This window comes from Procambarus clarkii, chromosome 62, assembly GCF_040958095.1.
Source record: "Procambarus clarkii isolate CNS0578487 chromosome 62, FALCON_Pclarkii_2.0, whole genome shotgun sequence".
Lineage (NCBI taxonomy): Eukaryota > Metazoa > Arthropoda > Malacostraca > Decapoda > Cambaridae > Procambarus > Procambarus clarkii.
This window is the reverse complement of record NC_091211.1, coordinates 24,289,215-24,302,176: the sequence shown is the minus strand read 5'-3', so window position 1 is coordinate 24,302,176 and position 12,962 is coordinate 24,289,215. Positions and strand designations below refer to the sequence as shown.

Sequence of the window (12,962 nt, the reverse complement as noted above, 5' to 3'; positions counted from 1 at the left end):
AAAATTACAACAGGAAAAATGAATTTCAATGGAAGAGTTGTCATTGTAGTTTCGCATATCCCATAACTTGAAAGAATTTCTCCAAGTTTAAATTGCAGTTTTGAATAAAAGAACTTCCATGGCCACTGCCATTGATCTGGAGTGTGTATATATGTGTGTGTGTGTGTGTGTGTGTGTGTGTGTGTGTGTGTGTGTGTGTGTGTGTGTGTGTGTGTGTGTGTGTGTGTGTGTGTGTGTGTGTACTCACCTATTTGTGCTTGCAGGATCGAGCATTGACTCTTGGATCCCGCCTTTCTAGCTATCGATTCTTTACAGCAATGACTCCTGTCCCATTTCCCTATCATACCTAGTTTTAAAAGTATGAATAGTATTTGCTTCCACAACCTGTTCCCCAAGTGCATCCCATTTTTCTACTACTCTCACGCTAAAAGAAAACTTCCTAACATCTCTGTGACTCATCTGAGTTTCCAGTTTCCACCCATGTCCCCTCGTTCTGTTATTATTACGTGTGAACATTTCATCTATTTCCACTTTGTCAATCCCCCTGAGTATTTTATATGTCCCTATCATATCTCCTCTCTCCCTTCTTTTCTCTAGTGTCGTAAGGTTCAGTTCCTTCAGCCGCTCTTCATATCCCATCCCTCGTAACTCTGGGACAAGCCTCGTCGCAAACCTCTGAACCTTCTCCAGTTTCTTTATGTGTTTCTTCAGGTGGGGGCTCCATGATGGCGCGGCATACTCTAAGACGGGTCTCACGTAGGCAGTGTAAAGCGCCCTAAAAGCCTCCTCATTTAGGTTTCTGAATGAAGTTCTAATTTTCGCCAGTGTAGAGTACGCTGCTGTCGTTATCCTATTTATATGTGCCTCAGGGGTTAGATTAGGTGTCACATCCACTCCCAGGTCTCTTTCTCGAATCGTTACAGGTAGGCTGTTCCCCTTCATTGTGTACTGTCCCGTTGGTCTCCTGTCACCTGATCCCATTTCCATAACTTTACATTTACTGGTGTTAAACCCCAGTAGCCATTTCCCTGACCATCTCTGCAGCCTGTTTAAGTCCTCTTGGAGGATCCTACAATCCTCGTCTGTCACAACTCTTCTCATTAATTTTGCGTCATCCGCAAACATTGACATGTATGATTCCACTCCTGTAAACATATCATTTACGTAAATTAGAAAGAGGATTGGTCCCAGCACCGATCCTTGAGGTACTCCACTTGTTACTGTTCGCCAGTCCGACTTTTCGCCCCTTACCATTACCCTCTGGCTCCTTCCTGTTAGGTAGTTCTTCACCCATACTAGGGCCTTTCCGCTTACTCCTGCCTGCCTCTCAAGTTTGTATAGCAGTCTCATGTGCGGTACCGTATCAAAGGCCTTTTGGCAGTCAAGAAATATGCAGTCTGCCCAGCCTTCTCTGTCCTGCCTTATCCTTGTTACTTTATCATAGAATTCTAAAAGGTTTGTTAGGCATGATTTCCCTGTCCAGAACCCATGTAGGTGCTTCTTTACAAACCCAATGCTCTCCAGGTGCTCAACAAGTCTTAGCCTAATTATTCTTTCAAGTATTTTGCAGGGGATGCTTGTCAGTGATACGGGTCTGTAGTTAAGTGCCTCCTCCCTACCTTTTTTGAAAATCGGTACGACATTTGCCTCCTTCCAGCAACTGGGCAATTCTCCCGACATAAGTGACTCATTAAAGATCATTGCCAGAGGCACGCTGAGAGCCTGCGCTGCCTCTTTAAGTATCCACGGTGATACTTTGTCTGGTCCAACAGCTTTATTTGCATCCAGTGTTGTCAACTGTTTCATTACATCCTCTGCTGTCACCTCTATATCTGATAGTCTTTCATCTTGGGTAATCTCTTCTAACAATGGGAGCTGCTCAGGCTCGGTTGTGAACACTCCATGGAATTTTGCATTCAGTACCTCGCAGATTTCCTTATCGCTTTCTGTATATGCCCCTTCTGTTTTCCTCAGTCTTGTCACTTGGTCATTTACCGACATCTTCCTTCTTATATGGCTATGTAGTAATTTTGGTTGCTTTTTCGCTTTGACTGCAATATCATTCTCATAATTTCTTTCCGACACTCGTCTTATGTTAATGTAATCATTCCTAGCTCTGTTACATCTAATCCTGTTGTCCTCTGTCCTTTGTCTTCTGTACCTCCTCCACTCCCTCCTGCTTCTCACCTTTGCTTCCTGACACTGTCTATTAAACCATGGGTTATTATATTCCCTCCTGCTTTTTTCCTTTATTGTTGGAATAAATCTCTCTTCAGCCTCCTTGCATTTCAATATGACTTGGTTCATCATACCTTGCACTGTTTTTCCTCTAAGTTCTTCCTCCCACTGCACTTCTCCCAGGTAGTCCCTTATCCTTCTGTAGTCCCCTTTTCTGTAATCAAGTCTCCTTTCCCGGACCTCTTGTCCTTTCCGGACCTTTATCCTCTTGTCCTTTGTGTGTGTGTGTGTGTGTGTGTGTGTGTGTGTGTGTTTGTGTGTGTGTGTGTGTGTGTTTACTAGTTGTGTACTAGTTGTGTTTTTGCGGGGGTTGAGCTTTGCTCTTTCGGCCCGCCTCTCAACTGTCAATCAACTGTTTACTATTTTTTTTTTCTCCACACCACACACACACACCCCAGGAAGCAGCCCGTGACAGCTGACTAACTCCCAGGTACCTATTTACTGCTAGGTAACAGGGGCACTTAGGGTGAAAGAAACTTTGCCCATTTGTTTCTGCCTCGTGCGGGAATCGAACCCGCGCCACAGAATTACGAGTCCTGCGCGCTATCCACCAGGCTACGAGGCCCCTCTAGGGGCCTCGTGTGTGTGTGTGTGTGTGTGTGTGTGTGTGTGTGTGTGTGTGTGTGTGTGTGTTTCGCTGGTGATTTTATGATTTATATTACATATGTTTTTAATAATAACTCGTAATGAATTTGGATAACAGAGTCGATATATTATTTAGTTTCTTGTTACAGATCTCATGGATTAGACGGAGGGACTGGCACGTCCTGACCTCGGCGGACGTACTCTATACGAACGACCGTCGGTTTTCCGTGCTGCACGTGGCCGGCACCCAGGACTGGACACTGCACATTAAATACGTGGAAGTGAAGGACAACGGCACGTACGAGTGTCAGGTGTCGACTGGCACGGGCATTATTTCGCTCTTCGTCAACCTGGAGGTGGTGACGCCTGAGGCCCACATCCCAGGACACGGGCAGTACCACGTCAACCGTGGCTCCCCCATCACTCTCACCTGCATCATCGACAAGGTCAGTGTCCTCGCCAGCCCCTTTACCAAGGTCCTGTCTGGAAGGTTACAATTCACTATCACTGCGTTTCCCGGGATCGTACTACACTGCCTTCGAAGGGATCGACTACTGCCTTCCTGGGAGATCTTGGCATATGAATCAGATCTGACTAGAATTTTTCACGGTGGAACTAATTAGAGAATATATAAAAGTCTGTTTTTTTCACTTCTAGAGGGACTAGCTATAGAGAAGAGACGACCGCTAGGCTTCCTCGCTGTTTTAATTATATGTATAATAGCGAGCTTCTCGTGGCTCTAACTCTAGGATCCCTAGCGAATACTTATGCCTTACTTCGGGTGTAACTTGGAAATATTTTAACCCCGGACCTTCCTAGGATCTAGCTAAGAGTTAAGTCATCCTCATCCCTGGTTAACATTGGTCAATTGATGACCTTCAGATTTATTTCGGGATGAGTTAGGGAGCAAAATCTAGAGTCGATATCTAGATTTCCCCTCCCTCTTGTCTTCTTTAAAGCTTAGCAAGGGATTTCAGTCAATTACCCCACATTTCCTATGGGCAAGACTGGGAAAAAAGTCAGTTACCTCTTGCCTTCCCTTTGGCTTAGTTAAGTTACCAAAACCAACACCTCTCTCCAGTTTTTCACGTGGTTTTACTAGGAAAGGAGTTCACTTTCCCTGGTATCCCAAGGGTCTAGCAAAAGTGCCAGTTCGAGAGTGCATTTCAGCAAGACATAGAGACCAGAGAGACAGTACCCAGTCACCTGTCAATCTTTCATCAGCATTTCAGCGGATGTGTCAATATTGAGTGACATATTGACAGTTGAACTTGCCAATGCACCCTCGCCAACCGCGGCTGGCCAACCTGCAGCTTTGAGAAAATATGTAAAAATTAGTTAGTTTTCAATTCTAGTAATTACTGTTTAAACGATTTTGACCATATTTAATGTTGTTATTATTGATGGTAATATTATTATTATTTTCTTTTTTACATTTTATTTCTAAATATTAAATATATAATTAGCATACAGCAGGACCCGCGGTGCATCGATCCGTCCCAAATCTCTTATTCTTTACTTTACAAGGGCATAGTGTATTCAGTAATGTTTTCTGAAATGCATTCCTCTCCCTAGAACGGAAAACCGGCGTAGCGCAAACCCCAGCAGATTGTGTGCGCTGATAATGTTCCCGAGCAGCAAACTAGCAATCTCCCATGTTTCAAGATGGCGGCGCCACAAATTTGCTGATATTGAACGCAATCAGCGCCTGAAATTGACTCTGACGATGCAAAGGACGTTTTTGTTTCACTCGAAATTGCAAATGGAATTTTTAATTGCCTCTCCATCCCTATTTTCTCCAGCAATATGTCGTCTGCATCTCACGGTGAGAATGGAGCTAGCATGGGGGGATCGGGTTTCAAATATCAGACGATAAATGATTGTTTTGACAATTGCTCCTGACAAGTCAGCAGTAATCGTGTATATATAATTTTGAACGGAATATTCAATTGCTTTGAGAATTTTCACATGTCTGTTGATTATCACTTGCCTGGGGTTCGTAACTTCTTTAAGGATGTCGTCAACCTTGGTTGACGACATCTTCTGTTTTAGAATACTATTTACTTGATGGCTTCTGTTTACTTGATGAATCTCGCTTGGTTGATGACTTCCATTCGGTTAATGATTGAAAATTGTTTGAGAGGTTCCTCCTGCTGGAGAATTCATTCTTGCTTGAGTACTTCCACTTGATTGGGAACTCTTAGTTGCTTGATAACTGCTACATGCTTGACCTCTGCTTGCTTGAGGACACCTACGTATTTCAGGACACCTATTTGCTTGATAACTCCTTCTTGCTTAAGGAATCCAACTTGCTTGAGGACTCCTGTTTGTTACAGAACGCCTACTTACTTGAAGACTTCTGATTTCTTGAAAACTCCCATTAGAAGACTCCCACTTCTCTGTAGACCCTAATATGTTTTAGTGCACTCTCCTGAAATCCTCATTTATCTGTAGATCACCACTTACTTGTAGATTCCCACTTGAAGATTCCAACTTACTTGAAGATTATAACTTACTTAAAGATGTGCTCTTGAAAATTCTTATTTCCTTGAGGAACTCAAATGATTTGAAGGACCTCACTAGATATAGGTTATTGACCTTGCAGATCCCTGCTAGCTGCAGATTGTTTAGTATCTACCTTTTCTTGTCTATGATCCTGACATGTTTGATAAGTCTCACGTGTTTCCAGACCTGCTTGAAGAACCTGACTTAATTGAAGGACTTGACTTTCATGAAGCAGATGACTTGCTTGTGGGACCTGACTTGCATGAAGGGTTTGACTTGCTTGAATTACGTGCCTCACTTAAGGGACTTGACCTTATTGAAGAACCTGACTTGCTTGATGGCTTGACTTAGTTGATGGTTCTATCTTGCTTGTTGTCATGACCTACTTGAAGGACCTCCGTTTATTAAGCATCGTCATCTTGGTTTACCGTCTCCATCTGCGTGATGATAGTCACGCTTGAAGAGTTTCACTTGGATCTGAAAATTTTTCTCCTGGAAGATTTCCACATTTGTTTACTTTTCTCAAACTCTGCAGAGGATCAGAAGATATCAACTTATAATGCAAATCCTGAAACTCGAACTCTTAATTACATTTCCATCTAAAGAAGATGGTATTATGAAGAATAATTAATATGAAAAAAGTGTATTATATTGAGTTTTTTAGGCGGCAACGAGTCTGCTTACGTTATCACGTGACTGATAACGTAAGCAGACTATATTATTCATTAGTTAAACAAATACTTGTTTTTGTAACCTTTCCCAGATCTAAACGTACTTACATTTATGAATAAGATCGTTGATTGATTTCATTGATTGATTAGATTAAAAAGATATTATGCATGTTAAACAGTAAGGTTTTCTGGCCCGCCCTCAGAGCCCCACGCCGCCTCAGTACGTGCTCTGGTACCACAACGACCAGCTCCTCAACTACGTGCGAGACCGACCCGAGGTGGCCATTAACATGGAGCTCCGGGGCAAGGGAGGGTCGACGCCCGTGAGCCGCCTGGAGGTGAACACCGCCAGCGACCAACACTCCGGTAACTACACCTGCACCGCCCCCAACACGCGACCAGCCTCCACCATGGTCTTCGTCACGGAAGGTAATGGAAGGCGGGGATTGGTTTTTCTGTCGTTATCACCAAATTATCTTCATTTTAATTAGCATTGTCCACACTCTTTACTGCTGTTTATCTGTTAGAAATTGTCCTCGTGAACTTTGTCCAATTACCGCCAATAACTTATTGGATTTATGTGCTTTTGTCTTAACATAAAAATATTAGTATTAATTACATACTTTGTATCCTTTTATCACCGCAAATGCATTTTAGATTGTTCACTTAAACAGTTCTAATTCATATTTATACCAGAGCAGCGTCTAAAGCGGACATTTGAGTGGACACTCGCACTCTTTCGTGCATTCTCTCGCCATCCCTCCTCCTATTTATTCTTCATGTCCGGATCTACCGTCACACCAATCAATTTCCATCCCTAAATCACTCTACTCTAAACCTCTCCAGCACAACTCATTTCTCTGCTACAGAAGCAAATTAATATGCTGAGGGATACCATCCATCGCTGGTGGACAGTATTCCTAAATCAGTATCCAATTATTCGCTTAATACACAGTTAACTCTCAAACATGCTCAACATGTTTGAGAGTTAACATGCCAGCATGTTTGAGACATGTCTTGACATGTTTCTACATTGAGACTCTTCACAGCATTTAATAACATTTCACCATCCCTCGTACATGTTCCATACTCTTCACACACATTATCTCTGCTTCCTGTATCATGTGTTTCTTCTTATCACATATGTTGTTTATACTTTAAACTCTCTCGCATACGTATTTTCTCAGTGGAAATGCATAATTTTTGTGCTTGGGAACCTTACTTTGCGGTTACCTTGCGATGATTCCGGGGGTCAAGGTCCCCACGTTCCGGTCTCTGACCAGGCGTCTGACCAGGAGAGGGAGAAGTTTGTACATATAGTGCGGGGTACAATGCACCCTTCAAAATATCTACCCATTCTAGATTATATGTATCACATGTCCTTCTAACTCTCAATATTTGCAGCGATTTACCTTCGGTAATCTAACGCAACGTTTTTCACTTTCTTACTCCCCGGACAGGAGACAAGACGGCGGCGGTGCAGCGAATAGACTCCAGCAGCGTGAGCATCCACCAGGCAACGTTAGCGCTATGGTCAGCAGCCCTCACCTACGTTGTGGCCGTCAGATGAACCCCCGGGAGAACCCACGGTTTCGTGTTGCCCTTCTTCTTTCTTATCCGCCTCACCGTTCTCTAAGAGTCCTCCCAGAGCTCTTCCTTCCCGGCCGCAGCAGGGACTATCGCTGGCCGGACGGGGATATTGGTGAATTGTAGCTTCCCTAAGAACTGAAATGTTTCAGTGACTAGTTTTGTATAGGTGACCTCATGCCAAGCTGTGGCTATCAGTTGGCATTTGGTACTGTTTATATATAATGTGTAGATAAATCTTTAAGCGTTAAGCTTTAAGCGGTACCTCAGAGCTCAGCGGTTCAGCCTCTTGACTAAGCTTGGTGACTGAGTATAGCTACGCGCTGTGATAAACTGAAGAACGTACGTAAACGCTCATTTATTTTCTCTTCAATTGGCAGTTTACTTATTCTAAATAATTCGAGTGGTTGCATACATAAAAGCAAATTTTCTCTATTTTCTAAATGTTTGTAAACTTAAAAAAAACATTACACTTTCCCGAGAAGTGGAACTGGATTGCGAAGATGCTTTCGGACTAGCAGTCATGTGATGCATTTGACTATCAGACGTGTGAGACCTCGAACTACGTGTGAGCGTTTGTAGTTCTAGAAGAAGATAACAGGACCGTAAACGGCGTTTGACAAGATGCGTTCGTGTCAAAACCCAAGTGGAAGCCCACAGTACCCAGAGTGCGTGTCAGTGTCCCTCAATACATAGGACCTTTCTTTTCCCGAAGACAATAACAAGCGCTAGTTACACGAGGTTCGGGCCAACTTGCTCACCTGACGTAGTGACAACTCAGTGGTGAAATGTTGTTAATTAACAGGCATGACAATGATATACATATATAAATCTATTTTTAATAAATAGTCATTAAGAACAAAAACTAGTGGTTCTGTAACAATTTATTAGTGCGATTAAACGACTATGAAACTGAAAAAAAGGGAGAACTCCTGTTTTTACGTTTCATCCAGAATTCAGCTTCAGTCGTTTGAGTGCCCTCGGCTTATTTGAGGTGGTGCCAGAAAAGGAAAGAAGGCTTCACTTCACCTCCCTCTCTGGCATTGTTCTCCAAACACCCATTTTGGGATACAGTGTCATCGTCAGTATTACGAAGAGAACCGTCTGGCAGTTTATATACAATGTGTAATAAATCAAATAATGTGTGATGAGCGATCCAGCGAATTCTGTAAGAAATTATGTGTCGCAAATAAACAATGAAAGCAGTGGGATTAATGTGATTAACTGGAAAGTGTGTTTCAGTGGACTTCACACGTCTCAAAAATCCCTTGGATGCGCCAGTCGCAGTGAAAATTAGGGCTCATACGCGTATCAAAACAGTGAAGGGTTAGGTACCATCCCACATGCAAATTACCGCATGCGGATAGGTACCTAATCTTCACAGTGTCGGCTATTTGCAAACACCCTTGATAATAACAGCAAAGATTGGGCACCCATAAGCGTAACAATAGCAATGATAACTGGGTACCCATTTGCGTACAGTTACAGCGAAGATTGGGCATCCACACGCTTGCCTATAGCAGTGAAGATTGAATATCCACACGCGTACCAATTACAGTGAAGATTGGGAACCGACACGCGCGTGCCAATTATTTGAAAGAGAGAGAGAGAAATAGAGAAGGCATGCCCGAGTGACTTGACTCTCTTCTATATATGTAATTAATATATTAACCAAACTGAAAATATATATTTTCATAAATGCTCAGGCAATTTACCCATATAAAATGTATTATTTGTGTTTTGAAGCTTTTCCCCTCTAAACTAGTATAGTTGTGAAGAAAAATGATCTGATATTTTTGTGGAAAATTTTCATAGATTGTAACAAATTTGCGGTGGTTGAGTGTGTGTGTGTGTGGTTGAGTGTGTGTGTGTGTGGGTGTGTGTGTGTGTGTGTGTGTGTGTGTGTGTGTGTGTGTGTGTGTGTGTGTGCGTGTGCGTAATAAAATCTCTTCAGATGATGTGGACGAAATCATTTGACGATTGATCATTCATTCCGGTTATTACCTCACTCCTATAATTCTGTCATGAAACAATTCACAGGAGTGAATGCATCCGACTGTTAAGTTTCATTATCTCTTCTATCAAAGAGTGCTTCGGTGACCGAGTCTCATGCCTCTTTATGATTGTATCTAATAATGGGGCTTGCAAATGAGCGAGAAAATATACTGAGAGATGAGAGACCGAGGAATCTCTGGTACCAGTTGATGATTTATCAAGTAGTAACGTGAAATGTATATAATTCCTTCCCAACTGACGTGTTTTCATAATTTTGTTGTGAATGATAGCTAATCAAACACACACATTTAAACATACGGACACTTACACACATACACACACACACACACACACACACACCCACACACACACACACACACACACACACACACACACACACACACACACACACGGAACTGAGAGGTATGAGCTACTAGGAAAGGCTAAAGGAGCTGAAGCTCACGTCCCTGGAAAACATAGGAGTAAAGGGAGACATGATAACCACCTACAAAATTCTTAGGGATATTGACAGGGTAACAAAGACAAACTCTTCAGCACGGGAGGAACACGAACAAGGGGACACAGGTGGAAACAGAGTACCCAAATGAGCCACAGAGACATTAGAAAGAACTTTTTCAGTGTCCGAGAAGTTAGTAAATGAAATGCATTAAGCAGAGATGTGGTGGAGGCTGACTCCATACACAGTTTCAAATGTAGATATGATAGAGCCCAGCAGGCTCAGGAATCTGTACACCAGTTGATTGACAGTTGAAGGCGGGACCAAAGAGCCATAGCTCAACCCCCGCAAGCACAATTAGGTGAGTACACACACACACACACACACAAACCCACACACGTGTCTGGGATCCAAGAGCTAGAGTTCGATACTGCAGGCACAAACAAGTGAGTACATATTATTCGTGCATATATATATATATATATATATATATATATATATATATATATATATATATATATATATATATATATATATATATATATATATATATATGTCGTACCTAATAGCCAGAACGCACTTCTCAGCCTACTATTCAAGGCCCGATTTGCCTAATAAGCCAAGTTTTCATGAATTAATGTTTTTTTGTCTACCTAACCTACCTAACCTAACCTAACCTAGCTTTTTTTGGCTACCTAACCTAACCTTACCTATAAATATAGGTTAGGTTAGGTAGGGTTGGTTAGGTTCGGTCATATATCTACGTTAATTTTAACTCCAATAAAACGAATTGACCTCATACATAGAGAAAAGGGTTGCTTTATCATTTCATAAGAAAAAAATTATAGTAAATATAATAATTCAGGAAAACTTGGCTTATTAGGCAAATCGAGCCTTGAATAGTAGGCTGAGAAGTGAGTTCTGGCTACTAGGTACGACATATATATATATATATATATGTCGTACCTAGTAGCCAGAACGCACTTCTCAGCCTACTATGCAAGGCACGATTTGCTTAATAAGCCAAGTTTTCCTGAATTAATATATTTTCTCTAATTTTTTTCTTATGAAATGATAAAGCTAACCATTTCATTATGTATGAGGTTAATTTTTTTTTATTGGAGTTAAAATTAACGTAGATATATGACCGAACCTAACCAACCCTACCTAACCTAACCTAACCTATCTTTATAGGTTAGGTTAGGTTAGGTAGCCGAAAAAGTTAGGTTAGGTTAGGTTAGGTAGGTTAGGTAGTCGAAAAACAATTAATTCATGAAAACTTGGCTTATTAGGCAAATCGGGCCTTGCATAGTAGGCCGAGAAGTGCGTTCTGGCTACTAGGTACGATATATATATATATATATATATATATATATATATATATATATATATATATATATATATATATATATATTATACATATATAATGTGTGTATGTATTCATTTATTTATGAGCGGAATTCAATTAATATATGATTGAAGATGTCTAGCGACAAGCAGCAATCAAAAGAATCCTACTTTGTTACTTTCCAGTATCATATATATATATATATATATATATATATATATATATATATATATATATATATATATATTTATATATATCTATATATATATATATATATATATATATATATATATATATATATATATATATTATTTGGGTATATCATTTGTATCACGTTTTTTATTATATAAGCAAAATATGCAAGTGAATAATCATGTCACTAAGGGGTGATGAGGTTGGCGAATAAAATTCACAGATAATTTATTTATTTCAAAGTGATGCACAGAATGTGCATGAAAATGTATTGATGAATTTCGTTAGATGGTAAAGGAGACACGCTAGAAGATAAAGCATGACTTCTGTGCGAGGACTTTTCAGCCGGGTCACGCAGTTCACCACCGCACGTGAACGCATAAGCATGGACGAAGTTAACTACATTGCTGTTCGATTTTAAGTTTTTTCTCTGATCAGCCGCGCCACAGTATTAAACTTATAGTGTGACAGCCTTGTTCTTGTTAAGTGTGAGACTGAAGAACCTCTGTATGTGACAGTGTGAGACTGAACAGCCTCTGTATGTGACAAGTGTGAAACAGAACAACCTCTGTATGTGATAAGTGTGAGACAGAACACCCTCTGTATGTGATAAGTGTGAGACAGAACACCCTCTGTATGTGACAAGTGTGAGACAGAACAACCTCTGTATGTGACAAGTGTGAGACAGAACAGGCTGTACATGTGACACAGACTGGATAAGCACCTCCAAAGGATACCTGATCAACCAGGCAGTGACTCATACGTCAGGCTGCGAGCAGCCGCGTCCAACAGCCTGGTTGATCAGTCCGGCAACCAGGTGGCCTGGTCGACGACCGGGCCGCGGGAACGTTAAGCCCCGGAAGCACCTCAAGGTAACCTCAAGGTAACCAGACTTGTCATTGGCATGTTTGGAGCCGAAAGCTTTCTTGATGTGACGTTCTTGCTAAAGTTATTTTTTAACATGATCTTGCCAGTGTGAGTCTTATGTGAATCAGGCTTTCAATAATACATTTTTTGAGACAATGTATTAGTGTGACGACGTGAGAGTGTGATAATGCACTTGAATGACGACATATAACAGTGTTACAATCAGCATGAGAGAGTGAGTGGCGACGGGTTAGAGTCGATGTGTCAGTGTGACGCCTCGTTAGTGTGAAGGTACGTTAGTTTGACGGAAGTGTTAGTGCGTCTGCGTGGAAGTGTGATGACATTCCGTTCTGACGACATCTCAGTGTGAAGACGTGTTAGAGAGACGATGTGGCAGTATGCTCCATTACCTCAAATGCTGCATGCGTTGCCTTCCATTAAAAATATTATATATATATATATATATATATATATATATATATATATATATATATATATATATATATATATATATATA

At 41.2% G+C, this 12,962-nt stretch overlaps 1 protein-coding gene across 1 annotated transcript in view; it reads left to right on the top strand.

The window, feature by feature from the left end:
- The window catches only part of LOC123766531 (zwei Ig domain protein zig-8), a 37,385-nt gene extending 27,866 nt beyond the window's left edge, over positions 1–9,519 (top strand). Inside the window, exons 5-7 of the mRNA XM_045755759.2 lie at positions 2,973–3,269; positions 6,203–6,428; positions 7,460–9,519. Of these exons, the coding sequence (XP_045611715.1) occupies positions 2,973–3,269; positions 6,203–6,428; positions 7,460–7,569 (633 nt within the window). The 3' untranslated portion in view covers positions 7,570–9,519. The remainder of the gene's footprint in view (positions 1–2,972; positions 3,270–6,202; positions 6,429–7,459) is intronic.
- The last annotated feature ends 3,443 nt before the right edge of the window (positions 9,520–12,962 follow it).